The sequence below is a fragment of the Prunus avium genome, chromosome 8 (assembly GCF_965620075.1).
Source record: "Prunus avium chromosome 8, drPruAviu1.hap1.1, whole genome shotgun sequence".
NCBI lineage: Eukaryota > Viridiplantae > Streptophyta > Magnoliopsida > Rosales > Rosaceae > Prunus > Prunus avium.
This window is the reverse complement of record NC_142291.1, coordinates 3,337,393-3,365,025: the sequence shown is the minus strand read 5'-3', so window position 1 is coordinate 3,365,025 and position 27,633 is coordinate 3,337,393. Positions and strand designations below refer to the sequence as shown.

At 36.5% G+C, this 27,633-nt stretch overlaps 3 protein-coding genes across 3 annotated transcripts; all 3 read left to right on the top strand.

Moving 5' to 3' along the window:
* The first annotated feature begins 1,781 nt into the window (after positions 1-1,781).
* LOC110744792 (Ubiquitin carboxyl-terminal hydrolase family protein) lies at positions 1,782-8,467 on the top strand. Its single transcript, XM_088245367.1, has 4 exons — positions 1,782-2,488; positions 2,579-2,611; positions 2,825-2,909; positions 6,382-8,467. The coding sequence occupies exon 4, from the start codon at positions 6,422-6,424 to the stop codon at positions 7,646-7,648; it is 1,227 nt and encodes a 408-aa protein (XP_088101493.1). The 5' UTR covers positions 1,782-2,488; positions 2,579-2,611; positions 2,825-2,909; positions 6,382-6,421; the 3' UTR covers positions 7,649-8,467.
* An 817-nt stretch (positions 8,468-9,284) lies between these two features.
* LOC110744797 (cytochrome b-c1 complex subunit 6-1, mitochondrial-like) lies at positions 9,285-11,556 on the top strand. The gene is made up of 5 exons (XM_088245368.1): positions 9,285-9,425; positions 9,511-9,541; positions 9,754-9,838; positions 11,106-11,195; positions 11,275-11,556. Coding segments are annotated over exons 2-5 (210 nt in total). The 5' UTR covers positions 9,285-9,425; positions 9,511-9,539; the 3' UTR covers positions 11,308-11,556.
* A 5,554-nt stretch (positions 11,557-17,110) lies between these two features.
* LOC110766258 (eukaryotic translation initiation factor 2 (eIF-2) family protein) lies at positions 17,111-25,818 on the top strand. The gene is made up of 12 exons (XM_021969550.2): positions 17,111-17,270; positions 17,516-20,320; positions 20,418-20,525; positions 20,619-20,719; positions 20,830-20,920; positions 21,015-21,125; positions 21,289-21,354; positions 22,203-22,262; positions 22,356-22,913; positions 23,915-24,034; positions 24,881-25,000; positions 25,079-25,818. Exons 2-12 carry the CDS (start codon positions 17,576-17,578, stop codon positions 25,142-25,144), a joined length of 4,146 nt encoding a protein of 1,381 aa, XP_021825242.2. The 5' UTR covers positions 17,111-17,270; positions 17,516-17,575; the 3' UTR covers positions 25,145-25,818.
* Positions 25,819-27,633: the final 1,815 nt, after the last annotated feature.

The window sequence follows — 27,633 nt, the reverse complement described above, 5'->3', positions numbered from 1 at the left end:
ACCCTGGCATATTCTATGTCTCAAATAAGTATCAGATCTATACTGTCGTTCTTAGAGAAGGTTATAATGGGATGTTTACTAATCCATAATTGGATTAGGAGGAATTGAATTGAGAAGGAGTTTGATTAAGGAGAATTAGATTCCGGATTCATATTGAAGTTGTTTACTAAACCATATGGATTGAGGGGAGTTAGATTCCGGATTCCTATTGAAGGAGGACAACTTCATCAAAAGCTCTACAGAAGGAGATGAAAGTGTAATTCATGGAACTCTGTTTCCTATGGAAGGGAGGTTCATATGAACAAACCTGCCAGCAATGAGAAAAGCTCAACCAGTAAAGCAGATGACAAGAAGTTTGAGCGCCAATATTGCTTCAAGGAATTTGCAAACTCACAAACATTGGGAGGTCATCAGAATGTGCACAAAAAGGAGAGGATGAAGAAGAAGAGGCTTCAGCTTCAAGTCATTTCGTCAACAAAGCCTCTTTAACCTATATCTATTTGGCCTTACATTGTTTCATACAACTTGGAAGTGTACATATCCACCATTCTAGGCACATCATTCTCCAAACACTTTCTACTCTCCCCCACCATTCAGGGCCCTGTGCGATGGCGCCACTTGCGCCACCCCAGGGCCGCCCCTAGTAAGGGCAGAGAAGAGTTAGCTTTAAATTATGAAGTGCTTCAAGGCCTGGGAAAGTGGACAACAAAGCAGAAATGAGGGGCGAGGTTTTGATGCAGGAAATCAAATGCAACAAAACTGTAATTTTTTAGTTGTTGTAATGAAATTTTTTTTCTTTTTTGAATATTGTATTATTTACTTGTCTGAAATTCTTCACATTTGACGAGTTATTGAAATTAACAGGCCACCAATAATTTATGTTCATGATCAAAATTCTTCATTTTCACTGAGCATGCCAAATTACCAAGCCACAATTACCTTTATTATTTCATCAACTTTAATAAATAAAACAATTTGTAGGAGCTAAAACTCTTACGAACAGTCTCACAGTTCTACAATAAACATCATCATTTTGTGACCTCTAGAAGTGTATATATATATATATATATATATATATATATATATATAATGATAAAATAACAAATGTTGTGTATGAGCATTAGGGGTGTTTTCGGTGCGGTAACCGCACCGAAACAAAGAAACCGTTTACCGGCCGACTACCTGCAGTTTAGCCAAAATCCAAACCAACGCCGCACCGCACAAAGACGGTTACCGGAAGTGCCGGTTATCGTGGGTAGCTGCGGTATCGGTCGGTTACCAAAACTGGAATAACAAACCTGCAAAAAAAAAAAGTAGAGAAAGAGAGAGAAATAACCTTGATTCATCACAAACACAGAGAAGGAGGGAGAGAGAAATTTAAAAAAAAAAAAACCAAATTTAGTTATTAACCTAAGAACCAGAGAGGAAATAGAGAAAAGGGAGGGGAGAGAGAGAGAGAGATGAGTTAAAGAGAGAGGGGAAGAAGAAGATAAGGAAGAAGGCTCATGGTTTTTTGTTTCCTTGGGCAGTGAAAGGTGAAAGGAAACCTTTGGCATTTATTAACATCCATTTAAAATATTAAAAAATCCCATGACAATCAAAAGTTGTTAATATTTAGAATTTAAAATTTATTACATCACCCCATTTGCCCATTTCCCCACTAGAATATTAAAATATTGTATAGAATATCAAGAGAGTGAGAAGAAAATGTAACGGCAGAGAGAAACATTTCTCTCTCATTTTTCTGTTTTCCTTCTTCTTCCCTTCTATCTTTTATCTCTGTTTCTCATTTTCTTTTTGTTCTTCGTTTCTCTCTTTTCTTTCTTTTTTTTCTTTTTCTTCCTCTTTCGTTGCTTCTCTCTTCTCTCTGTTTCTCTTCTTCTCCTTTTTTTGGCCTGGCTTGGTGGGGTTTTTGGCCTCCTGTTTCTCAGTTTCAAGGGGAAGACGAGGAGAGGAGGAAATTCAGAGACGACTAGGGTTTGAATTTGAAGGGAATGAAATGAAATGAGGGAGAGTCGATCTCAACCTCTAGGTGTATTTAAAATATATTTTTTAATATATATATCGGCTGGTTGCGGTTGCCGACGGCTTTGGTATCCTGCAACCGCATCCGCATCCGCATCCGCCATATTTCGGCTCGGTGGTCCAACCGCAACCGGTCATTGACCGGAAAAGTCAACGGTTTGTCGACCGGAAATATCGGTCGGAAACCGCCGGTTTCCGGTATTTGCGGTCCAACCGCACAGCACTAATGAGCATGATTGGTAAGTCGTAGTGTACGTCTGGACCCAAGCCCAAAAGGAAAAAAAAAATGCTTGATTTTGTCTATACTTGATCTGTCTTGAGAGACCCATTCAACATCTCAGGTCCGGTCCACCATCGTAATCGTACTTGTTCCAAACTTCCAAGTTCTCCATTTCCACTCTCTCTCTCTCTCTCTCTCTCTCTTCTGCAACTCAGGAGCTGATCTTTCTCTTCGAATCAGAAGGTACCCTTCTTCTTCTTTTTGGCCTCCAAAAATCAAACTAAACTTTCAATGTCTTTTTTATCGATTTTTTTAATTTGTATTTCTGTGCAGGAAATTGGAGTGCTTTTTGATTCATTTCTATATGTGAGTATCTCTGGGTTTATTAATCTTTGTGGGTTTTCCCATTTGCTTTTTCACATGAATGTTAGGCATGGAGAAATTGAAATGTCGACACGAACATTCTGTATCAAGGGGTCAAAACTCCAAATTTTCATATTAATTTTCTCTTTCTCTTTGGATTGAAACCTAAAGCTTTTCTCTTTTTTACTCATCGATCTTTTTACTTTCTCTACTAAGGGCGGATGAAGAACTCGTTGATCAGAAGAAGTATCTTGAGGAGTCTTGCCAGCCTAAATGTGTGAAGCCTCTGATTGAATATCAGGTAATGAAATTTATTTCCTAGGTTAATTTTAGATGCTGTTAATATGAACTTACAATTGGATCAGATTTTTTTAAAAATCTAATTACTAGAGAGAGAGTCGTATCAACTTATTGGTCTTTGTTGTACCTGTGTCCTTTATCCATATCCATGCTTCCTACTAGAGAGGTAAAGGGAATTACAACCTAGAAAAGCTCCCAAAATTAGTTCTCCTATGAAATCTTGGAATTTGGAACCATATATTTGCATGGTCCGACAAGTTAGAAATGCGTTCTCTATGTTTTTCCATAAGAGGAAGCAATTTGGGAATCATAGATATCATCAAATGTGAAATTTAGTAATATCAAGTTATTAAGTTGAATATGCCGTGCAGAACGTTATAGAGAGTAATTGTACAAAGGTTATAACACAAAATAAGAGTATGAGAAGATCAGGATTCAGGATGTCATACCAAAGTGATTAAGCAAGCTCTTTTGACATATTTTAATGGGATTGTTGGGTTGGCCTACAAGGTTCATAACTACTACTCTTAGTATCGGCCGCTTGCCTAGACAACATCAAGATTCGGCTCTCTACCTTTACTTTCTTGGTTTACTCCAAGATTTCCCACTTGACCATATACTTACTGGAATTATAGAACGGGCTAAGAACGGGGAAAAATTATAGAACATATACTTACTGGGGTTTTTTTTTGTTTTATTATTTATTTTGGAGGAAGTGTTACACAGAGTATGAAGTCTCAATCAAAATCTGTTGCACTTGAATCTGTTGAAATTTGGACTTGCTATGGAAAACAAATCTTACACCGTAGGTACTTATTCTGTTGTATGTAGCTCTATGAATATAATGCCATTTCCAATACCACAGTTATGTATTAAATGCAGCAGTTTAAAACCAGCAGAATGACTCCTAACATCGCAAACTGTTGGGTCTCAATCAAATTTCCCCTGCTTGAACTATTGGGCTAGATTTAATAAACTGCTTGAATCTTTTTACTTACAAAAGAGTAGATGATTAGGCAGCTACTTCTGCTGGTCATCAGTTATAGTTCAACCTTAAAAGTTGTGGATACATATGGCTTTCCTATTGCCATTTGTGATTGTAGAGTGGAGGATGCCCATGAGTGATTTATTTATATGTGTTTTAAGTTTTCATAGTTTTGGGATTATAATTATGTGGTTTAGTGACTTCATAATTAAGTGTGGATTTGTTTAAAATTTAATGGCTTGTTGTGATACTGTTTATGCAAGTTCATTTGTTGTGTTTTATGATGCAATGGGCTTTTCAATTGATTATAGTTGATAATGTAAGTGTCTGAGATCGTATTAGATGTTAAAGTTTAGAGCTTACGTTGCCTTGGTATGCTCTCGTTATGGCCCTGCATTTTGCTATGCCTATCATAGAATCAAACCAGTCTTATATTAGTCTTCAGATTTTTTTACTTATGAACCATTAATACACATTCTTTAGAGTTTAAACCCCACAACAAAGATCCATAGGAAGCTTCAATTCATTCCCCAATCCGCAGAACCTGTCACCAGGTTCTGTTTTCTTCACTCTATGCAGGGCATTTATGCTTTCCAGAAATCTAAAGTGTAAACTCGGAAGGTCCTGTCATGGAGGGGAAAGCTTTGATTTTTTTCATTGGGTTCTACTGTTATGAAAAATGTATAGTGTATAGTGTTGTTCTTTTTTTGTTCTTTTGGATTTATTTTTCTTATAAGAGGAGATTTTAGACTTTTCATCACTTGTTTTCTTATAAGAAAACATATTAATTTTTCTTTGTAATGTTCTGTATATTATTACAATAGCTTCTAATAGCTTCTTCCTGTTATTAGGGAAGAAGTTAATAATTGGTTTTGTGATAATTTTTGAGGGAAGAAGTTTCAAATGAATTGCAAAACCATGATATTTGATAGACTGAGGTTTTTCATTTTTCATATCTGTGCTCAGGTTTGTTTTCTTTTATGCCCATGCCTTATTCACCATGAAATATTGGATGTCCTACTTTTGTGTTCGTATATGGTATTTAATTATTTAAGAGCTAATTGAGTCCATATATGGGTAAATTAATAGTCGAGCAAAGCTTGAAGCTTTGGGCGTGAGAATTCAGATGAAATGCCTTATCAATGTAAGGTGGTTGGGAATATATCTTTTAGCCTTGGAGGTCTAAAATCACTCTGCACATGAGTTGAGGTGCCATCAATCATTGAGTCCATATGCAGATATTTCCTTCTTTTTATCCCTAAAAAAATCAGATACTTCTGTACTTTTTTTCTTTGCTAACTGGTTCTGATTGGTTGGTGCCCTTGTTGTTGGGTGGGTTTTCGTAAATGGTGACCTGGAAATCACCCGTGAATGCACCCCTGGTTGTCTTTCTCTCTGCCTTACTTTGTCATTTTTGGGAAAAGGGTTTTGATTTTAATGCATGTTAAATGTGTGTGTCTGTGTTTTGAGTTTGAGTTCATCGTGAACTGGGTTTTGACGTTGATGGGTGTCCCTTTCTAGTCCTTTTAATCTGCTGTGAGATAAGAGTTTGTATTGGTGTTGAGTTTTGCTTTGCAAGTTGTCCTTTGTATTTTTTTTTTCTGGTTATGTGTTTCAGTGTATGTTTTGTCTCAGTGAATGTCTTCTCCTGGACTGAGCTTGGCGATCATATATGTATGGTATTAAAACGTGGATGTTAAAATAGTATGTTTAATATAATTTCAATAATGTGCTCCCCACTCTACACCTGAGTTCGGATCCCCCTCCTCGTAGTTTAGATTAAGTAGAATGTTGTTTGTCAAGAATATATATATATATATATATATATATATATATATATATATACAGTTATTCTCTTATCCGGATGTCCGCACATTATTATCGTGCGGATCCTATTGTAAATAGGCAGGAAAACAGAGAGGGGTAGTACAAAATACACTGTGTCCGCACGATAATAACGTCCGGATGTCCGCATAAGAGAATTTCTGTATATATATATATATATATATATATATATAATTCCAATAATGTTTATCAATATCTTACTTGAAAAAAAAATGTTTTCAAGAATTCAACCAAACAAGTTCTCACATTTTTAAGATTTGAAAATAGTTTTCAAGTTGCATACCAAACAAGTGTTTGAATCTTAAAAAATGCATTGGAGAACTCCTTGTTTTTAAGAAAAATAAAAGTTTTTGAGTTCCCTGCTTGAATAGGATACCAAACGCCTAACGTTGGCAATCATCATAGTTAAAGTAGCTAAATTTTCCAAATTTCCAACATTGGAAAATTTAGCCACTTTAACTATGATGAAAAGTTAGCAACGTTTGAAGTACTTTATCTTGTTAACCTTCATTTGCACCACTTTGGTTATCTGGTTTATCTTATCTGTCTTTCATTTTAACTGTCCAATTTTCTAATTTTAATTGTTTTCCACATCACTTTGTGTGCTTGGGACATGTATTAATTTTTCTACATTTTTCTTTAGTTTGTTGCTTAGATGTTGAAGTTGCATGTAGAAGAGAAAAATGGTTGTTACAATGCACTTTCGGAACCCAAGACTTGTTCAATACTTCGTTCGGAACTTTTCTCTGTGGTCAATGAAGAAGGATCCATATCTTGAATCAGCTTTGTCTAAGAATCGCCGATGGATAGTGAATAATCAAATAAAAAACATCATCCTGAGGTGCCCTGATCAAGTAGCAACAGTGAGATTCATTCAGAAGAAGTTCAAGACCCTTGATCTCCAAGGAAAGGCTCTCAATTGGCTCAAAAAGTACCCATGCTGCTTTCAAGTCTATTTGCAGGGTGATGAGTATTACTGCCAGCTAACAAAACGAATGATGGGTTTGGTGGAAGAGGAAGAATCTGTTAAAGATATGCAGGAACCTGTGTTTGTTGAGAGATTAGCAAAGTTACTTATGATGAGCTCCAATAAAAGACTAAATGTTGTCAAGCTTAATGAACTAAAGCGGAACTTAGGTTTTCCGGATGACTATTTGATTAGACTTGTGCCAAAGTATTCTGATATGTTTCAGATTGTTAATTATAGTGGGCGGCGGAGTTCCATGGAGATTGAGCTGGTCTCTTGGAATCCAGATTTAGCAGTTTCTGCTATTGAAGCTTCAGCTCACAAGCAAGGAACTGAGCCATGTTTTACATGCTCATTGCCTTCAACTTGGGTCAAGTCATGGGAAAGATTTCATGAATTTAATGCGACTCCTTATATTTCACCCTACTTGGACTCCAAAGGCTTAGTGGAGGGATCAAAGGAGATGGAGAAGAGGACGGTGGGTTTGGTGCATGAGTTGTTGTCATTGACTCTATGGAAGAAAGCATCAATTTCAAAGCTGGGACATTTTCAGAGAGAATTTGTTTTGCCAGAGAGATTGAACGTTTTGCTGCTTAAGCACCCTGGCATATTCTATGTCTCAAATAAGTATCAGATCTATACTGTCGTTCTTAGAGAAGGTTATAATGGGCAAGGACTGGTAGATAAGGATCCACTTGTTGTTGTGAAGGAAAAATTTGGAGAACTTATGCAGGAGGGGCTTCATGAATATAACCGCAGGCGCCATTTGGTAAATCTAGAAAAGAAGAAAAAGAAAGGCATGGTTTTGGGTAGACCAAATGAAGGCAAGGACAGGAGCTCTGAGATGTCTGACCCAGATGATCAGGGAGATAGAGGAGGATTGTTTGACCCAGAAGAAAGAAAGCGATTCTATAAGGTTCTCTTTGATGATGGTGCCCCATAAAAGGAGGTTGATGCGGTGGTGGTTGAAGCCTTCTGCCAGAACAATATCTTTAAGCAAGGAAGGACCACTTGGGCCTGACTCTGCACTGCCTCCAGTCAGCAATCTTAGCTCCACAAAGCCATCACTGCCCTTGGCTGTTTCACACTCCTGTCTTTACTGTGGAAATTGGAAATCAGATGCCATAGGGTCAAGCCATCATGGTGAAATGGGTCAAGTGGGTAACCAGGGGCTGTCCTGGAAGCTCTGTCTTATTACCTGGAGCAGACCTGCTCTCCGGCTTTTAGATGGATGGGTGACTTGCAATTTGGACATGGTCTCATAGATGATGTAATACGCCTGGGAAGAGGGAAGTGAAATCCGAGAAATCATGAAAGTCGAGAAGAAGGGTTTGTGATCTGCAGAGGATGGTTCAGGCTGGGGAAAGGGATGTGAAACTCGAGAAATCATGAAAGTCAAGAAGAGTTGAAATGAGGAGTAAGCCCAAGATGGCTGAGAGGAAAATTTATTTCATCATGTTCGGTCTACGAGCAGCAACCCGGGGAAGCATGGTCTTCCTTAGTGGCCATGGTAAGGGCAGAGAAGAGTTAGCTTTGAATTATGAAGCTGCTTCAAGGCCTGGGAAAGTGGACAACAAAGCAGAAATGAGGGGCGAGGTTTTGATGCAGGAAATCAAATGCAACAGAACTGTAATTTTTTTGTTGTTGTAATGAAATTCTTTTTCCTTTTTGAGTATTGTATTATTTACTTGTCTGAAATTCTTCACATTTGACGAGTTATTGAAATTAACAGGCCACAAATAATTTGTGTTCATGATCAAAATTCTTCATTTTCACTGAGCATGCCAAATTACCAAGCCACAATTACCTTTGTTATTTCATCAACTTTAATAAATAAAACAATTTGTAGGAGCTAAAACTCTTACGAACAGTCTCACAGTTCTACAATAAACATCATCATTTTGTGACCTCTAGAAGTTTAAATATATATATACTAGCCCCTTGGCATGCAAATTGGTTTTCTTTTTTCTTTTTTCTTTTCTTTTTAGAATTAAGAAAATATAACATTGGTAGTTATGTTCCATAAAAGTAGGACCTATTATCTGATTTTGTTTTTATTTTTATTTTTTTTAATATGAAAAAAATTTGAATTTACCATATTATCGTCATTTAATTAATAATTTCAATTTTTAATGTTTGAATTAACCTAGGGCATATATAGATCTATATATATAAAGCAAAAGGCAGAGAATGGTGAAACATTCAAAATACCAAAAAATGCCATAGGTTAATTCAAACATTAAAAATTGAAATTATTAATTAAATGAGGATAATATGGTAAATTCACACTTTTTCGTATAAAAAAAAATTAAAATTAAAAGAAAAGTCAGATAATGAATCCTATTTTTATGGAACACAATTACCCATTATCTTTTTTAATTCTAAAATAAATTTAAATTTTTTTACAAAAACCTCTCGCAGGTGCGGAAACACGTGCGGAGAGTCTAGTATAATGATAAAATAACAAATGTTGTGTAAGAGCATGATTGGTAAATCGTAGTGTACGTCTGGACCCAAGCCCAAAAGCAAAAAAAACTTGATTTTGTCTATACTTGATCTGTCTTGAGAGACCCATTCAACAGCTCCACAATCTGAGGTCCGGTCCACCATCATAATCGTACTTGTTCCAAACTTCCAAGTTCCCCATTTCCACTCTCTCTCTCTCTCTCTCTCTTTCTTTTCTGCAACTCAGGAGCTGATCTTTCTCTTCGAATCAGAAGGTACCCTTCTTCTTTTTCGCCTCCAAAAATCAAACTAAATTTTCAATTTTTTTTATCGATTTTATTTATTTATATTTCTGTGCAGGAAATTGAAGAGCTTTTTGATTCATTTCTATGTGAGTATCTCTGGGTTTATTAATCTTTGCGGGTTTTCCGATTTTGCTTTTTCACATTAATGTTAGGCATGGAGAAATTGAAATGTCGACACGAACATTCTGTATCAAGGGGTCAAAACTCCAAATTTTCATATTAATTTTCTCTTTCTCTTTGGATTGAAACCTAAAGCTTTTCTCTTTCTCTCATCGATCTTTTTACTTTCTCTACTAAGGGCGGATGAAGAACTCGTTGATCAGAAGAAGTATCTTGAGGAGTCTTGCCAGCCTAAATGTGTGAAGCCTCTGATTGAATATCAGGTAATGAAATTTATTTCCTAGGTTAATTTTAGATGCTGTTAATATGAACTTACAATTGGATCAGATATTTTTTTAAATCTAATTACTAGAGAGAGAGTCGTATCAACTTATTGGTCTTTGTTGTACCTGTGTCTTTTATCCATATCCATGCTTCCTACTAGAGAGGTAAAGGGAATTACAACCTAGAAAAGCTCCCAAAATTAGTTCTCCTATGAAATCTTGGAAGTTGGAACCATATATTTGCATGGTCCGACAAGTTAGAAATGCGTTCTCTATGTTTTTCCATAAGAAGAAGCAATTTGGGAATCATATATATATCATCAAATGTGAAATTTAGTAATATAAAGTTATTAAGTTGGGTATGCCGTGCAGAACGTTATAGAGAGTAATTGTACAAAGGTTATAGCACAAAATAAGAGTATGAGAAGATCAGGATTCAGGATGTCATACCAAAGTGATTAAGCAAGCTCTTTTGACATATTTTAATGGGATTGTTGGGTTGGCCTACAAGGTTCATAACTACTACTCTTAGTATCGGCCGCTCGCCTAGACAACATCAAGATTCGGCTCTCTACCTTTACTTTCTTGGTTTACTCCAAGATTTCCCACTTGACCATATACTTACTGGAATTATAGAACAGGCTAAGAACAGGGAAAAATTATAGAACATATAATTACTGGGGTTTTTTTTAATTATTATTTATTTTGGAGGAAGTGTTACACAGACTATGAAGTCTCAATCAAAATCTGTTGCACTTGAATCTGTTGAAATTTGGACTTGCTATGGAAAACAAATCTTACACTGTAGGTACTTATTCTGCTGTATGTAGCTCTATGAATATAATGCCATTTCTAATACCACAGTTATGTATTAAATGCAGCAGTTTAAAACCCACAGAATGACTCCTAACATCGCAAACTGTTGGGTCTCAATCGAATTTCCCCCACTTGAACTATTGTGCTAGATTTAATAAACTGCTTGAATCTTTTTACTTACAAAAGAGTAGATGATTAGGCAGCTACTTCTGCTGAGCATCTTGTTATAGTTCAACCTTAAAAGTTGTGGATACGTATTGCATTCCTATTGTCTTTATTTCTACTTTTTTGCAACCCCTTCCCTCCTGCCATAATTGTTGAGTAATAAAATTAAAATTTGAATCTTTTCTTCTATTTGAGCTGACACAAAAAGAGGGGATTTCACATTTGGTTTGAATGAATGTAATTTCGTATTTGTACTGAAATTGTTCAACTTTTTCATTTATTGTAGGCATGTGTTAAGAGGGTTGAAGGTGATAACAATGGCGAGAAGCATTGTACAGGCCAATACTTTGATTACATATCTTGTGTTGACAAATGTGTAAGTCTTCATTTTAATTCATTGTGCTGTATTAATTTTGTTCAGACTCATGTGTTGATCATTGCCTTATGGCGTGTAGGTTGCGCCGAAGTTATTTGGAGCACTCAAGTAGCTGAGTGGCAGTTTTAGGGTCTCGCATCCATTAATCGTTACTGTTTTACGGTGGATATTGTTTTTGAACTTGTGCCCTGATGTTCGTCGTTTTTGTTTTCAGCGACATGGTTAAGATGTTGTTGAGAGGTATTGAATTAGAATAAAAAGAAAAGGGTTTTTAACTCAAAGGTCCTCAAACTTATACCGGAGTTGTATTTTGATCCCTCAACTAAATTATTCGTTCAAATGGTCCACCAACTCTTTATTATTCGGTGCATTGGTCCTATTGTTACACTATTTCAATATTGCCGTTAATTTGAGGGTTAAAATTGTCAATTTATACTAGAATATTAATAAATTAATAAAAAATATTATAAAAATATTATAAAAATAAAAAAATAAAAAAAATAAAAAAATAAAAACTAAAATGCCCAATAATCATAAAAACAAAAACAAAAAAATAAATAAACCCCCCATAACCCTCCCCACACCTCCATCCATGCAACCCACCCCCAATCTTTCTTCCTTTTTTCAACAATCAAACATAGCTAAATTCTCAAATTAAACAAACAAAAAAAAAACCAAAAATTAAAATATTCGTTGCAAGCAATTAGGTACCTGGAGAACACGGCAATGAAGGTGATTGCAAAGGCGAAGGAGAGAAAGAAGATGTAGAGGAGTAGATGCTTCGAAGGCTATTGGCGGTGAGGACAACGAAAAAGGAGGGGTTCTGGTATAGTGACAACTTGGAGGGCTACGATGCAGGTGAGGCTTGGTCTCTTGATTCCATGATTGGTCTGGTGCAATGGTTTATGATGTCGTTTAGGCGAGCACACATCTAGCAACCTCTGGAGGTATCAAAAAGAGAACGACCTTGTCAAAGCCTCCCGAGGTATGGAAAAGACGTATATACCCATCCTATACCCCCACCTGCAACATTGACTTGACTAAAACTCATAGAAAATGTAACGATAGGACCAATGCGCCAAATAATAAAGAATTGGCGGACCATTTGAATGAATAATTTAATTAATGGACCAAAATACAACTCGAGTATAAATTTGAGGACCATTTGAGTAAACCCAAAAGAAAATTTTGTGAGTTTGTTAATATTACATGTTGTTTTGGATTTAATGTAGTGAGCTAAATAAAGAGAATTTTGCTAGTCCAAGTCCAATAGCATTAAATTATTGTTATACTACTATAAACTTTACCATCAATTTACATCATGTGTATTATGGGTGGATTATGCAGCCTATTAGGGCATGTTAACGTATCAGTAATGGAGAAAGTAAGGAATCAGAGAATTTAGGAATCGGGGAACTACTGAATCGGTATGGGAAGAATCATTCCCATTAAACTGTTTACTAAACATATGGAATTAGCAAAGGAATGTGGTTGATTCCCATTGTTATTGTTTACTCATTTTCATGAATCAGAATCCAAATTAATTTGATTACTAAAATGCCCTACATATTTTCACCACATCACATATATAATTCTCAAATTGGCTAAGGAGACCAAACTAATCCAGCAAACCAATAAGGCAGTGTAAACATGAGGACTCAATATGCTGAACAAGATGAACAGCAAGAGCCCAGTTCAATGATAATGTTAATAACACCTTTTTCCAGAGCCAATTTCAAACGAAAAAATAAACTCCAATAAATATACATCTTTCACCTACGTAACTAGTAAACAAATCCAATAATAATAACTTGCATAATCTTTATACAATTAAATACATAATCTTCATACTACCAAAAAAAGATATATATAATCTCCACAAAAGTCTTCATCCATGACCGTACTTTGTTTTGTGATGAATGTGAAGACAAAAGATAGAAGAAGAAGAAGAAGATAGATAGATAGAATGACTTACATAGCATAAGGCGTTGCTGCTGCTTCTGAGAGGTTGTGTCTGCAACGCTAATGTGAAAAAGAAGTTGGAGTGTCTTGGAACTTCTTGGAGTGAGTTATTTTTTTTTTAGGGTTTGGGGTGTTTTGGAATTATGATAAAGTGGTAAGGGTATTTTTGGAAGTTAATAAGAGAAAACAGGAATGGGAATCGTATCGACTACTCCCCCCTAGTTGATCTGATACCTAGTTTTGAGGGGATGTGATTACGGATTTTGAGGTGGGGCCCACTTATTTTTTCATTCCTGATTGCAAGTAAATGCAGGGGAAGTTAGGAATGGAAATCATTCCCTTTCTTTCCATACCCATTACTGATACGTAAACATGCCCTTAGACTATTAGTATTGAGTCCAAGTTCCAATAGCATGGCGATTAGCATTCCACTTTGGACTTGAAGATTTTGCTAGTGGCGGCTGAGGGAGTCGCTACATGCGCGTGTATGACTGTTAGTAGTCAATGGGTGCGTGGAAGGCTATTGCTAGCCAATTGTTGATATATACCCGAGACTGACAATTGTCGATTGATTTGGTATTTGACGGAGCTAACAGTTTTGTTGCAAAAATTTTGACACCTGAAAATGTTTTGTTTGCTGTTACAGCTGAAAATATTATCTAGCTTTGCCCTGTAAATATAATTACTAAAGCTGCCTTGGAATGCTTTTAGTTGTGAAATTTTCTTTTTTTTATCTGTTGATATCTTCATTTGGGACAATCTCGTTGTTCTTGTTCATGTGATATCACAGATTAGTTTGTTTTTTTTAGCTTCCTTTCTCGGGTGCTTAGGCTTTTGTACCTTTTAGCCTTCACATGTGTTTTGCAGGGGAGGTTTTGTTCCTATTGAAGATTTGATCTTCTTGACCAAAAAAATAAAAAATAGAAAAACAAACAAACAAAAAATAGAAAAACAAACAAACAAAAAACAAAATAAAACAGAACAAAAAAAAGCTGCCTTGGAATGCAGCAAAGCTAATGTAAGGCAAGAGGCCCCTTCGTCACAAGGCTGGATGAAACTTGATGAATTGTTTGTTTTCTTCTTGGGTAGTTGGGCCCCTTGTCGATTAAAAGAAAATGCATGTGAGGTCTAGTTGGGAGAAAAAGAACAAGCATAGATGGGAGAAAAAAGCATAGTTTGTGTTACCTAAAATTACGGCCGGCAATGGGTCGTGTTATGTCATGATTATATATGTGTTAAGAGTAGTTCTAGCAACAAGGGCTAGGGGGGTTTAGGCCCAAAAACCGTTTCCAATAGCAAGGGCTGGCCAGGGCAACTGCTGGGGCCCACGAAACCAGGCCAGCCCTCAGGCAAGATGAGCCCGAGTTCAAGCCCAAGTTTGCTGACGTCAGTGATGATGTCAGCAACAAAATTTTTTATAAAAAAATCTACAAAAAATACAAAAAATTTCATATTTTTTTAAAAATAAATACTTAGTCATAGTTTTTACTTCCCACACCAAAACTCTATACAAATTTCTCTCCTCATATCTCATGTGAATAGTTGTTGACATGGCAATGGGTGGAAACACCACAACCTTTTGCAAGGGCAGCACTATTCATGTGAATAGTAGCTGCCATAACCCCCCTTGCCATGGTAAAGGGCAAACTGAAGGAAGTGCTCTAAGAATGCTCAACTCAAACCCGATCTGTTTAATAAACGTATTATTTACGAGTTGACCCGTTAATTTAACGTACGAATTTCGGGTTGTGTCGAGTTGACCCGCTAAGTGGTAGCAAATAAAAAAAAATTCAAAATTTTGATAATTTAATCAAGTAATTGCATTTTGTATTTTTTTTATATAAAATTGTGATTGCATTTTCTCTCTCTCTCTCTCTCTCTCTCTCTCTCTCTCTCTCGCTCTATGTAAGAAGATTGAGAAAGAGAAATAAAATAAATTTAAAAAATGAAGAAAATGAAGAAGAAACAAAGAAAGGGTTGGCGGGTTGACCCAAAACTCACCCGTTTATAAACAAGTCAGTGGCAGGTTGACTTGAAAATGACCTAAAAATTTAATCGTGCGGGTTGACCAGCTAATTTTTCATGTGGGTTTCGAGTCGTGTATCGAGTTGTGTTGGAAATTGTCACCCCTACCTGAAACAAAATTTTATGGTTTGAGTGTTCACACGTGCTTCATTTGATGGATTTGTCCCAATCCGACCCATGCGTTACATTAACATTGCTCAAAATAGTCATTCCAATTCGACCTATTTAATTAAAAAAAAAAGAAGACCTATTTAACTAATCGCTTTAAATAACTCAACTTTAATGCAATTCATATATAAATGTGCATCTATTTGGACCAAACAAATATATATTTTTCCCAAAATTTGAAGTTCACAATTTGCCCCTAGAGAAAAAAAAAAAAAAAAAAAAGGTGTGAGCTATCCGTTGCCTTTTGTGTCATCTGTTGCCGATAACTCCCTCGACACCCTAGGCCTCGTTTGGTGCATGGGAAAGGAGGCTTGGCGATGATAAATTAATTGCTTTCCCATGTTTGGTAAGTCCATGCATGAGAAATGGTTGTCCAGCACATGGGAAAGTAGGGGGGAAAGTGAAGCCCTCCTCCCAACTTGGGTTTTGTTTTCCATCCTCATGTGAAAGTTTGGAAAAATGAGTCAACATTAAATGCACATTTTTCATGACCATTTTATCCCCATTAATAATTTAGAATTACAATATATCATTAAATGCATTCTTATTTTATTTGATTTAATATGGGTATAATTAAAAAATTATACAAACTTTGTTTTTCATTCATACTCAAAACAAACATGGGAAAGGAAATAAAGTGATATATCTAGGTTACTTTCCCAATATTACCAAACGTGAGAAATGAATCTTCCATTTCCCATCCCTTGGGAAATGACATGAGAAATGATTTTCCCTCAACTCCGTTCCGTGAACCAAACGGATTTCCCCTACTTCCCCAGTTTCCCCTCCCAACTCTCTCTCTCTCTCTCTCTCTCACCCATCTGGACGATGGTCGAGGAGGGGCATGCCTCCAGATCTAAAGCCAACAACCTTAAATTTGGAGCATGTCTCTGTGTTACTATCTCAATGAGAAAGAGAGGTTTTTCTTGGTTGGAACATAAACATTCGTTATAATCATGTGCGTTCAGGTTTACACATATAAATAAAGCTTCCGTTATTTCTAAAGCCTATTATACATTAGTTATAAAATCAAAATTCATGTTAATAGTTAGAATACCATAAAAATATTTATACAATACATGTTAATAAATGAAAATTTTAATTTTTTTTAGAAATGTCACATGAACTTATACCTTAATTTTAATTTGTCACCTGAAAAAAAAATTAAGAGAAATGTTACCTGAATTTTTCAAAATCTATAATTTGTCACCTGACTTTAACATCATCCAATTTTTCATCCATGATTAAGGGTATTTTAGTCTTTTTATTTTTAAAGGTGGTTTAAAAATGGAACAATTATTATACAAAATTGTATATATTTTAAATGAAAAGACTAAAATACCCTTAATCATGGATGAAAAATTGGATGATGTTAAAGTCAGGTGACAAATTATAGATTTTGAAAAATTCAGGTGACATTCTCTTAATTTTTTTTTTCAAGTGACAAATTGAAACTAAGGTATAAGTTCAGGTGACATTTTTACAAATATTCCTTTCTAATAATTCATTTTATTATTTTTAAATAATTTGTGGTATGCCACGACTTCGGTTCTCTTTACGACAAGAGTGTAAAGTTTGTGTATGAAAGTGTCCAAAAAAAAAAAAAAAGTATAGGTAATGAAGGTAAAAATTGTCTGCAAAATCCATTATTCTCTTAAAAATATTTTTTGGACAAAGGCCCAAGGTCCTGGAAAATTATACGAAAGCCCAGAACCGCCTTTCCTCTCCAAGAAATCCAAGCCTACCCAACCCAACCCTAGAAACTTTAAAAGAGAACACGTTTGTTATTGTTGCTCTCCCTCTCTCTCTCTCTCTCTCAAGCTCGCTGTCTTCTTCCCTGTAATTCCAATCCATTCGAACAGTCATTTTCTTCTGCAACCCCTCGGTTCTATTGCTTCTGCTTTCTCCTCACCGCCTCAAGTGAGCTCTCTTTCTCTAATATATAATATACATACATACGTATATATATATATATGTATGATATATGTGTGTTTTTTCTTATAAATATGATCAGATTCTTTTCCACTTTTCTGAAATGATTCTTGCGGTTACTGCTTTCTGATTTTAAAAATTTAGATCTAATTCTTTAGCTTCTGAAACATACATAAACAAATACATTTCTGTATCTTTTTTTCTTGATTGTGTTTATTGATTTTGAAATTTAGGATTTTGGAGGGGCTTCGTTTCAATTGTTCCAAAAGATTGTATAATTAGTCGAAACCTCGATGGGTCGGAAGAAGCCGACTACTCGCGACGAAGAGAACCCGCAACCTGCAGGGTCGAAATCGAAGAAGAAGGCGCTGGTAATTGAAGATGATGAGTATTCAATCGGAACTGAGCTGTCCGAGGAGTCTCAAGTCCAAGAAGAGAAAGTTGCTGTTACTGGAAAGAAGGGCAAAAAGGGAAATTCAAAAGCTTCACAGCGCAGGGATGAGGACTTAGACGATGTGGGAAAGGTGGACGAGGGTGATGATGAGGTTCCCCAAGTCGCTTTCACTGGAAAGAAGAAGGGAAAGTCCAAGAAGAGTGGTGGGAATAGTGTGTTTAGCACTTCAAGTTTTGGGTTGCTTGGTGATGAAGATGAGGGTGTTGAGGATGATGAGAAATCTGGGTTAACAGGGGACGAGGAGGAGGATGCTCCGGTGGTGAGTTTTTCGGGCAAGAAGAAGGCTTCTAAATCGTCAAAGAAATCTGCTGGTAGTTTGTTTACAGGATCAGCTTTTGATGTCATTGGTGATGAGGGCGATAGTGATGGTGAGGTTGTTGATGATTCTGAGGGTAAGAGTAAAGAAGATGATGAAAATGAGCCTGTAATTGCGTTTACGGGGAAGAAGAAGCCGTCCAAGGGTGGAAAGATGGGGGGGAGTGTGTTTGCAGCAGCTAGCTTCGATGCCCTCGATGATGCGGATGAGGATAAGGATGAAGAGAAAGATGCGGATGATGATGTTCCTCAGATTACTTTCTTTGGCAAGAAAAAGAAGTCATCAAAGGCTTCAAAGAAGAGTGGTGGTAATGCTTTTAGCGCAGCATTGCTTGACGAGGGAAATGATGAAAATACTTCTGTATCCGAATCAACTAGAGTTGGTGATGACGGAGTTGAGGACGAAGATGCATCTGTGATTGCATTCACAGGTAAGAAGAAGTCTTCCAAAAAGAAAGGTAATAGTGTTATTACTGCATCGAGTGAAGAAACTAAGGTTGGGGCTGAAAATACAGATGTAGTTGAACCAGAACAACCAAGTAAGGAAACTAGTAAAATTGAAGCTGACGATGCTAAAGTTAACAAGAGTAAAGAGGTTCCAGAAACTTCAAAAAGTAAGAAAAAGAAGAAGAAAAGTGGAAGGACTGCCCAGGAAGAGGATGATTTGGATATGATTCTTGCTGAGCTAGGTGAGGGGTCTTTTGCATCGAAACCTGCTGCTGCTCCTATGCAAGAGGAGAAAGTTGAGGTTCAACCTGATATAGTCGCCCCGGTTGATGGTTCAGGTGAAAAGGAAGGTGAAGAAGAGACTGTGGAGTCTGCTGCGGTGAAGAAGAAGAAAAAGAAGAAGGACAAGGAAAAGGAGAAAAAGGCAGCAGCTGCAGCAGCGGCTGCAGGGACTGCTACTGCTTCTGTGGCCATTGAGGATGAAAAACAAGAAGAAAAAAAAATTGAACCAAAAGAATCCAAGAAGAATGAAGTGAAAGGTAAAGCAGCAGACAAGAAAGTGCCAAAGCATGTTAGGGAGATGCAAGAGGCCCTCGCTAGGAGGAAGGAGCAGGAAGAGAGGAAGCAAAGGGAAGACGAGGAGAAACGGAGGAAAGAAGAAGAGGAGAGGCTTAGGCTGGAAGAACTTGAAAGGCAAAAGGAAGAGGCCAGGCGTAAGAAAAAAGAAAGAGAAAAGGAGAAGCTACAAAAGAAGAGACAGGAAGGCAAGCTTTTAAGTGCAAAGCAAAAAGAAGAAGCCCGTCGGCTGGAGGCAATGAGAAACCAGATACTTGCTAATGCAGCTAATGCATCAGGGAGTTTGCCTCTCCCTACCACAGACAATGAGAAAAAAGCTAAACGACCTTTGTATCAGAAAAAGAAGTCAAAAGCAGTACCCAATCATGCAAATGGTGTGGCTCCTGTGAACCCAGTGGAAAACATAGAAGAAGAGGAAAACCAGCAAGACACCGTTCCTGAGCTGTACTCTGTGGAATTTGACAAGGTTGAAGAGGTAGAATCAGTGGACCTAGAGGACAAATCAGAAGTTGCTGAATCTGTTAAAGAGAATGGAGTCGAAGAAGAAGAAGAAGATGATGATGAAGAATGGGATGCAAAGAGCTGGGATGACGCTGTTGTTAACCTTTCTCTTAAAAGTGGATTTTCTGATGAAGAGGTTGACTCTGAGCCTGAACCTGTCGTGAAAAAGGACATAAAGAGTGCAGGTTCCAAGTTGGCAGTTTATGCCCAGAGAAGCATTCCATCTCAACCAATAAAATCTCAGGATGCTGAGAATAAGAAAAAACAACCTGAGATTGACGCTGATAGAAGTAGGAAGAAAGAGGCTACTGCTAAAAAAGAAGCACCAAGTTCAGATTCTGCCACTAAAGAGGGTGAAGATAACCTTCGTTCTCCTATTTGCTGCATTATGGGCCATGTTGATACTGGTAAAACTAAGCTGCTGGATTGTATCCGAGGCACAAATGTTCAGGAAGGTGAGGCTGGAGGTATTACTCAGCAGATTGGCGCAACGTATTTTCCTGCTGAGAACATCCGTGAGAGAACTAAGGAACTGAAAGCTGATGCAAAGCTGAAGGTCCCAGGTTTATTGGTAATTGATACCCCTGGGCACGAGTCATTCACTAATTTGCGGTCACGGGGTTCAGGTTTATGTGATATTGCCATTTTGGTTGTTGACATCATGCATGGCTTAGAGCCTCAAACAATAGAGTCACTCAATCTTTTGAAAATGAGGAATACGGAATTCATTGTTGCATTGAACAAGGTGAGCTTTATGGTTAAATCCACCCTCTGGATCCCTAGTAGTGTCTTATTGTCAATGTTTAATTAGTTTTTGCTTTTCTTGAATGTCCAATTTTTAGGTGGACAGACTCTATGGGTGGAAAACCTGCCGCAATGCACCAATTGTTAAGGCAATGAAGCAACAAACTAAGGATGTGCAAAATGAGTTCAATATGAGGCTCGTACAGGTCCTGTGTATTCCAACCTTGTCTTTTTGTGTCACTTTATTTAATTTGACTTTCTTGGTATTAAAAACCTTCAATTCTTGTATGGGTTGCCAGATTATCACTCAATTCAAGGAGCAGGGGTTAAATACTGAATTGTATTATAAGAATAAAGAAATGGGGGAAACATACAGTATTATACCTACAAGTGCCATTAGGTATGGCTTGTGGAATCTGGCCTTGTCTTTCTTCTTAGTCTCCACTTTGAAGGTTAGTTTTGTAAGTATCTTTTCTATATGTCCTGAAATTTGGATTGTGAATATTGCAGTGGTGAAGGGATTCCAGATATGCTATTACTGTTGGTTCAATGGACCCAGAAAACTATGGTTGAGAAACTTACTTACAGCAACGAAGTGCAGGTTTGATTTCTTTTGACCTTTTTTCCAGAAATGTAAAGGTTTTTATAACAGTTGAAATGTGAGTAATTTGGTGGGGGTTGATCTTGTGCACCAGTGTACTGTTTTGGAGGTTAAAGTTATTGAAGGCCTTGGGACAACAATTGATGTTGTATTGGTTAATGGTGTGCTTCATGAAGGAGATCAAATAGTTGTTTGCGGCATGCAGGCAAGTATCTAAAACCTTTTTTCACAAGACAATTTAATAAATTGTGACTTATAATTTTTACAAACTATTGTGATTATTTATTTTACAATTGGTGCATTCAGCATGTGAAGAAGTTTACATATGATTGCCATTATTGATATCATTTTCTTTTTCTCTCTTTTAGGGACCTATTGTTGCTTCAATTCGAGCTTTATTGACACCACATCCAATGAAAGAACTTCGTGTGAAGGTGAGTTTTCTTCCATGTCCTTTTTACTCGAATTTGCTTTCAGCTTTTTGGTGATTTGGTAAGAGAATGAAATCTGTTACTCCCAGTGAAAGTCCACTGAAGAATTGGTGGAGCAGCATCAGTATTGCTAAAAATGTTAAACGCACATTAAAGTAGATTTTTACTTTTATTTTTATTATTTTGATCTTTCAAATTTAAATTTAGTTGAAACTTCTTATGAGATTCATTTCTATGGAATGCATCGTCGAGTGTTTATTATCTGGCAGGTATTGGGATTCAATACAGCAGGTGTTGGGTTCAATCCAACACCTGCAAAGTTATTAAATATTGAATCTAACACCTGCAAAGTTAATATATATTTACCTTTTTAATCATTGAAGCCGTTGGATGGTGTCCTATGACTACGGGATGATAGATGTTAGCAGCGCCTATTTGTAGGTGCTTAGGTGAGCCTTTTTGCACTGTTTATATTATACAAATGGAAAAAACAGAAACTGCTGTTGGATTTTATGCTGAAATCACAAAAAGACGAACAGTAGGAGAAAAAACTGTAAGGTTAAACCATCACATCAATCCTCAAATTTTTGAAAATTTTAGAAATTCTAATGCACTCTGTTGATGTCAGTGTGTCAATAATTCTTCTGCTTCTGTCATGTTAGAACTTAGAACTTCAGATATAACAAGAATTAGCTATTTAACAGCCTATTGAGTGAATATCTGTTCATTTGTTATCAACTGGATTAGCTCCAAAAATTATATTGTTTTCTCATGTCTTGTATGTATGAACCCTTAATGTCTGAGACTAGGCAGTTGTCATCAGATGATGATTTAATGGTTCTTTATTTCAGGGAACTTATCTGCATCATAGTGAAATTAAGGCTGCACAGGGTATCAAGATTACAGCACAGGTAATTTTGGCTGAAATCAAGGCCAATTCAATTCTACTATTTGTAAACTCCTGTTGTGAGATTGTTTTGATTTTTGATGTTTGTTATCTGCAGGGTCTTGAACATGCTATTGCTGGGACTGCTCTACATGTGGTAGGGCCTCGTGATGACTTGGAAGAGGTGAAGGAAGCAGCTATGGAAGACATGAAGTCAGTCTTGAACAGGATTGACAAGAGTGGCGAGGGAGTTTGCGTACAAGCATCTACTCTAGGCTCCTTGGAAGCATTGCTAGAGTTTTTGAAGACCCCAGAAGTTAATATTCCTGTTAGTGGTATTAGCATAGGTCCCGTACATAAAAAGGACATCATGAAGGCCAGTGTAATGCTCGAAAAGAAAAAGGAGTATGCCACCATCCTGGCATTTGATGTCAAAGTGACACCAGAGGCCCGGGAAATGGCAGATGATTTAGGTGTGAAGATTTTTATTGCCGATATCATCTATCACTTATTCGATCAATTTAAGGCCTATATTGACAATCTGAAGGAGGAAAAGAAAAAGGAATCTGCTGATGAAGCTGTCTTTCCCTGTGTGCTCAAGATTTTACCCAACTGTGTTTTCAACAAGAAGGATCCAATTGTTTTGGGAGTTGATGTTGTGGAAGGCATTGCGAAGGTACTATTATATACATTGAATTTGTTTCACCTTGTTCTCTTTAGTGGGATATACCGTCTGAAATTTAGGTTTATCGTGGCATGACATGTCAATACATTTGGGAAGAGCCCATTGTGTTTATTCTCAGAGTACTGTTTAGGAGTGTTTGGTTAATTTTTTACCATCTTAATTTGTGTCTGTCTCCTTTTATTTCTGTTCTAGATTCTTTTTTTCTTAGACTCAATGTTGAAAATTGCCCCAAGTAGAAGGATAGTCTGTAATTTTCACCGAATGAGTTATTAGAGTTGTTGAATGTTTAAAGTAGGCGGTGGAAACAATCTTGCTGAAAAAGCTCGAGTGTTCCTGTGGAACCTGCCAATGTTTTGCTGGTTCCCCTTTTCATTTTTTTGCGCTGCTAAGGATGTAACTCCTGAGCGGGAAAGCCCTTTTATTGCCGACTACTATCTTGGATTAAGTAGTGGAATTTCTCAGAAGGTTTCTCATGCACTTTCACATGCAATATATTTTGTTTAAACAATGTGCACTTAAAAAAACAATTAATTTTCGAAATTCATGAGAATTTTAGTTTGTGTGGTATTTATGCTTTATCATCCGAAATACCAGACAACTAGTACACATTCTAGGTATTGTTACACTGAAAGTTCATCCCCAGATGCTGGTAAATTATATTTGATGTTTCCAGAGCTAGCTCTTTTGGTTTTTCCTAATTTTTTCTCTTCATTTTATTAATACTAGTTCTTGAATCATGTATGATCAAAGTTTGCGAGTTTTTTTTGGTTTAATATGAATAAGTTCCACTCCTGTTATTATGTGTTTAATTCCTTCACCTTTCAAAGCATGTGTTACATTCCTCATCCTTTCAAAGCATATGTATTATGTTCCGGGGTGTAGATAGTGATCAGCGCCTTCACAGGAACTTTTTGAAAGTGTTATTTTATAAGATCAATTAAATGTTTGTTAATTAAATCTGGCTGTCTTTATATTATGTGATCTTTTTGCAGGTTGGGACTCCAATTTGTATTCCGCAAAGGGATTTTATTACTATTGGGCGAATTGCATCCATTGAAAATAACCACAAACCTGTTGATATAGCGAAGAAGGGGCTGAAGGTAGCCATTAAGGTATGATAACTTTTGACATTTGTATGTATACGTATACTCTCTCTCTCTCTCTCTCTCTCTCTCTCACACACACACACACACACACACACGTGTCACTAGTCGGAAAAGTTCAATTTTGTAGCTGTTGCTGTTCTTGCCTCGGGTAAATATATGGAGTTGCCCTGTCAAAAATTATAGGGCTTTATGACTTTTGTTATGAATAGTGGGTTCTAGATAATAGGTTTTTGTTAGATCAATGCTCTTTTGTATGAGCAATGACGAAGCAAAGCTATACACAGATTGATACTTTTCGATATTATCATTGGAAGTGTAAGTGCTATTATTTGATGTATTACAAGTAACTGCTCACATATTTTCCGCGCAACTTAAATTTTTCACAGGGTTCAGTAGTCGTTTAATATTAGAATCTTAAGTAATTTGAAAATATAGAAAATATAGACTCCATGGTCATGGCTCATTGATTGGGGCTGTAGCTCAATGAAAAGGGAAACTCTTGTAAAAGAACTTTGCCTTTAGGAAGCTGTGTATGCCATTTGGAAGGAAAGGCATAAAAGAATTTCTAGACAACAGTTAAAAACTCCCTATGATCATCAAGCTAGTTGTAACTACTGTTTTGAGAGAAGGGGAGGGGGGTTTGATTTCATTGAGGTTAAGTCCTACTGAAGCACTATTCTGATTTTGCAACTAGTCCTTTGATGCATTACTGGCCTTCGCTTTTACTTTTATTTGTTGGCTTTTAGCATTTGACCCATGCTCATCTTTGCTTTATGGGTGATCTGGTTCCTGTCTGCTTCTGACTTTCCTTGGCATAGTGCTTATCGCAGTCTTTTCTTTGTGTTTTTGCAGATAGTTGGGACAAATTCTGATGAACAGCAAAAGATGTTTGGTAGGCATTTTGAAATTGAAGATGAACTTGTCAGTCATATCTCAAGGAGGTCGATTGATATACTAAAAGCGAATTACCGGGTAAGCTTAAATTTCATGTACAGTTCACTTTTCGGACTATGTCAACTGTGGCTCTTAATTGTACTTTTAAATATTCAGGATGAGCTATCAATTGACGAATGGAAGCTGGTTGTGAAATTGAAGAAACTTTTCGAGATACCATGAGTGAAGCTGATGCGATACTTGAGCAGTTCTTTTATAACACAACACTTGCGGGCTTTACTGACTTCAGCGGCAATCAGAGAGAATGCCGAGATTCCTTGTGGAAAGATTTTTGATCTTTAAGCGACACCAATACATTTAGGCACTCTAAGTTCAAATGCCATATGTGGAGAGTGGAGAGGGAGCAAAAGTAGTTCCAGCTCGCGTTTCCATGAGGTCCTTTTTCCAAAGAGTCAAAAGCTGGGCCTGTTCTGATTTTTTATCATGTTAGGCTACACTACGTTGTTTTGTCCTTGTAGTTTGCACCCGTATCTTTTTGGAACTCTAGTCTCTATAGGTTATAATACCCGCCTTACAAGTCTGTTGATGGAAAATGTATTTTAGGTGCACGTGAGCTCGCTTTCGAAGAGTAATATTGAAATTTTCATGGCAAACCAGCTTAGTTGTGTCCTCTTCAAAACCCTACTGGTCTAGCAGGTAAAACTGGGGAAAGAGCTGAAAATCGACAGCGAAGAAGCTAGCAAAATGGCAAGAAAAGCATCTTATCCCGTGTTTTGCTGATGATAAAATACATATGCTTGAAGGAAACCTCAAGAGACATGACTATGTTTTATTTTTCATTTTTGCTCTATCGATGGCAAACCGTCTTATGAAAAGATTTTGGCTGTTTGTTTCTATTTTCAGGTTGTTATTTTGATCCTCGTGACCATTTTAGATATAAGAAATGAAAATTAATAATCCAACATGAGGCTAAAACTGGTGTCAAATAGGCGGATAATGAGATTTGGCTCCATTTCTCTCTACTCTCACTTTGATATTTCCTCAAATGTTGGAAGATAGGCATAGGATATCCTTTTAGGAGAAAGACATTGTGTTTGTTCTTCTTATCAGTAGTGGTGCTAATTAGCGAGACCAAGTTGGATTTATAATTTGCATAGAGTTTTGATGCATTTGATGTACTAGGCTATAGAATGCAACACAATTCTCCAAGGAGATGTCAAATACCAAACAGTAAATTTAAATTTGATGGTTGATGTGACAATTTGACATCTTGCACAGTTTTACACTCTACCGATATGTCAAATTAAAATATTATTTTATTATATTGGTATTGATTTATTTATTACTTTCTTAAATGAATGTATTTTTATATTTTATTATTAAGAGTAATTCATTAATCAAGTTAAAATATTTATAAATTAATTATGAAATGTAACATAAAAATTATTAAACAAAAAAAATCATCCATCTCCAGGTGGTTGATGAAGAGCACATAAAAAAAGATCAACATAAATTTTCAATTGTAAAAAAAAGCTGCTAAATGAACCCTAAAATTAACTGAGTACACTCTAATATTAAAATCAAAATGTAAAATTAACTAAGTATACCCTCTTTCACTACCAAAAATACTCATGGTACACCCTAATACACTCTGTCACACAACACCAAACCCACCTTGCTGCCGATGGATTAAAGTGGAAGCCCCCAAGCATTTCAAACGCCAACTCCCCAGTCCAGTACCCAACGAATTGGCTAAATCAACCACTTTACTTTCTTGAGTATTCATCCCTGCAATTGAAGACTATTGAAGACTAGGCCTTGTATCCAGCCCCGATTACAAAAAGATTGTTTCCTATTTTCCTTCTTTATTATTTTCCTATTTTTCTTGATGGCATATCTAGTTAAAAAAGTATTTGATTTATACATTTTGGACTAGAAAAAGGAATCGATTAACATACATGTCGTGCTTATAAAAAAACTCCACATCCATCACGCTTTTGCCACTTCTCTAAATATAAGTACTATAATAGCTATTGCTCTCCATATTTCCTTTGTAAAAGATGTCCTACTCATCAACTCCCTGGAAATAATTTTATATTGTTCAAAATGACAAGTTATATATGGGATATAGCAAGTATTTAAACTCAAAACAAGCAGCTATTATGTTTAGGTTTTTGGAAGTAGTGTTTTTCACTTACGTTTTGATTAGGGTTGAATATGGTCAGTATGGTGTACTTTTTGAAATTACATTTGTTTCACATTTCAATATATATCATTTTTAGTCATTTTATACTATGTTAATTAGCAATTAAATAAATAGTTTGTTAACAGAATGTACTCAGGGATGGATTCAGGAATTTTACTTTAAGGGGTCCAAATATGACACCTTAAAAGATAAAAATTAAAAATATTGATGAGGACTCGAGATAATTCCGAAACCCTCTATAATTAATTCATTGGTAACAATTAACCCACCGAAATAAATTTTTTGTAAAAATGACGAAAAAAGAAGAGGCCAACCCTTTCCCGACATAGCATTGTTCTCGAAGTTGTTGCCTAAATGCAAGTAGAAAGGAAATCTAATTCGAAACTCATCGAAACAAAGTTTTTGTCGACTGGATCATCATCCCCGCACTTGAGAGCTCCGCCGCTCCCTTTCGAGATTTGGTCTCGCTTCCCAAATGTTGAAGGTTGGCTGAGACTCACTGACT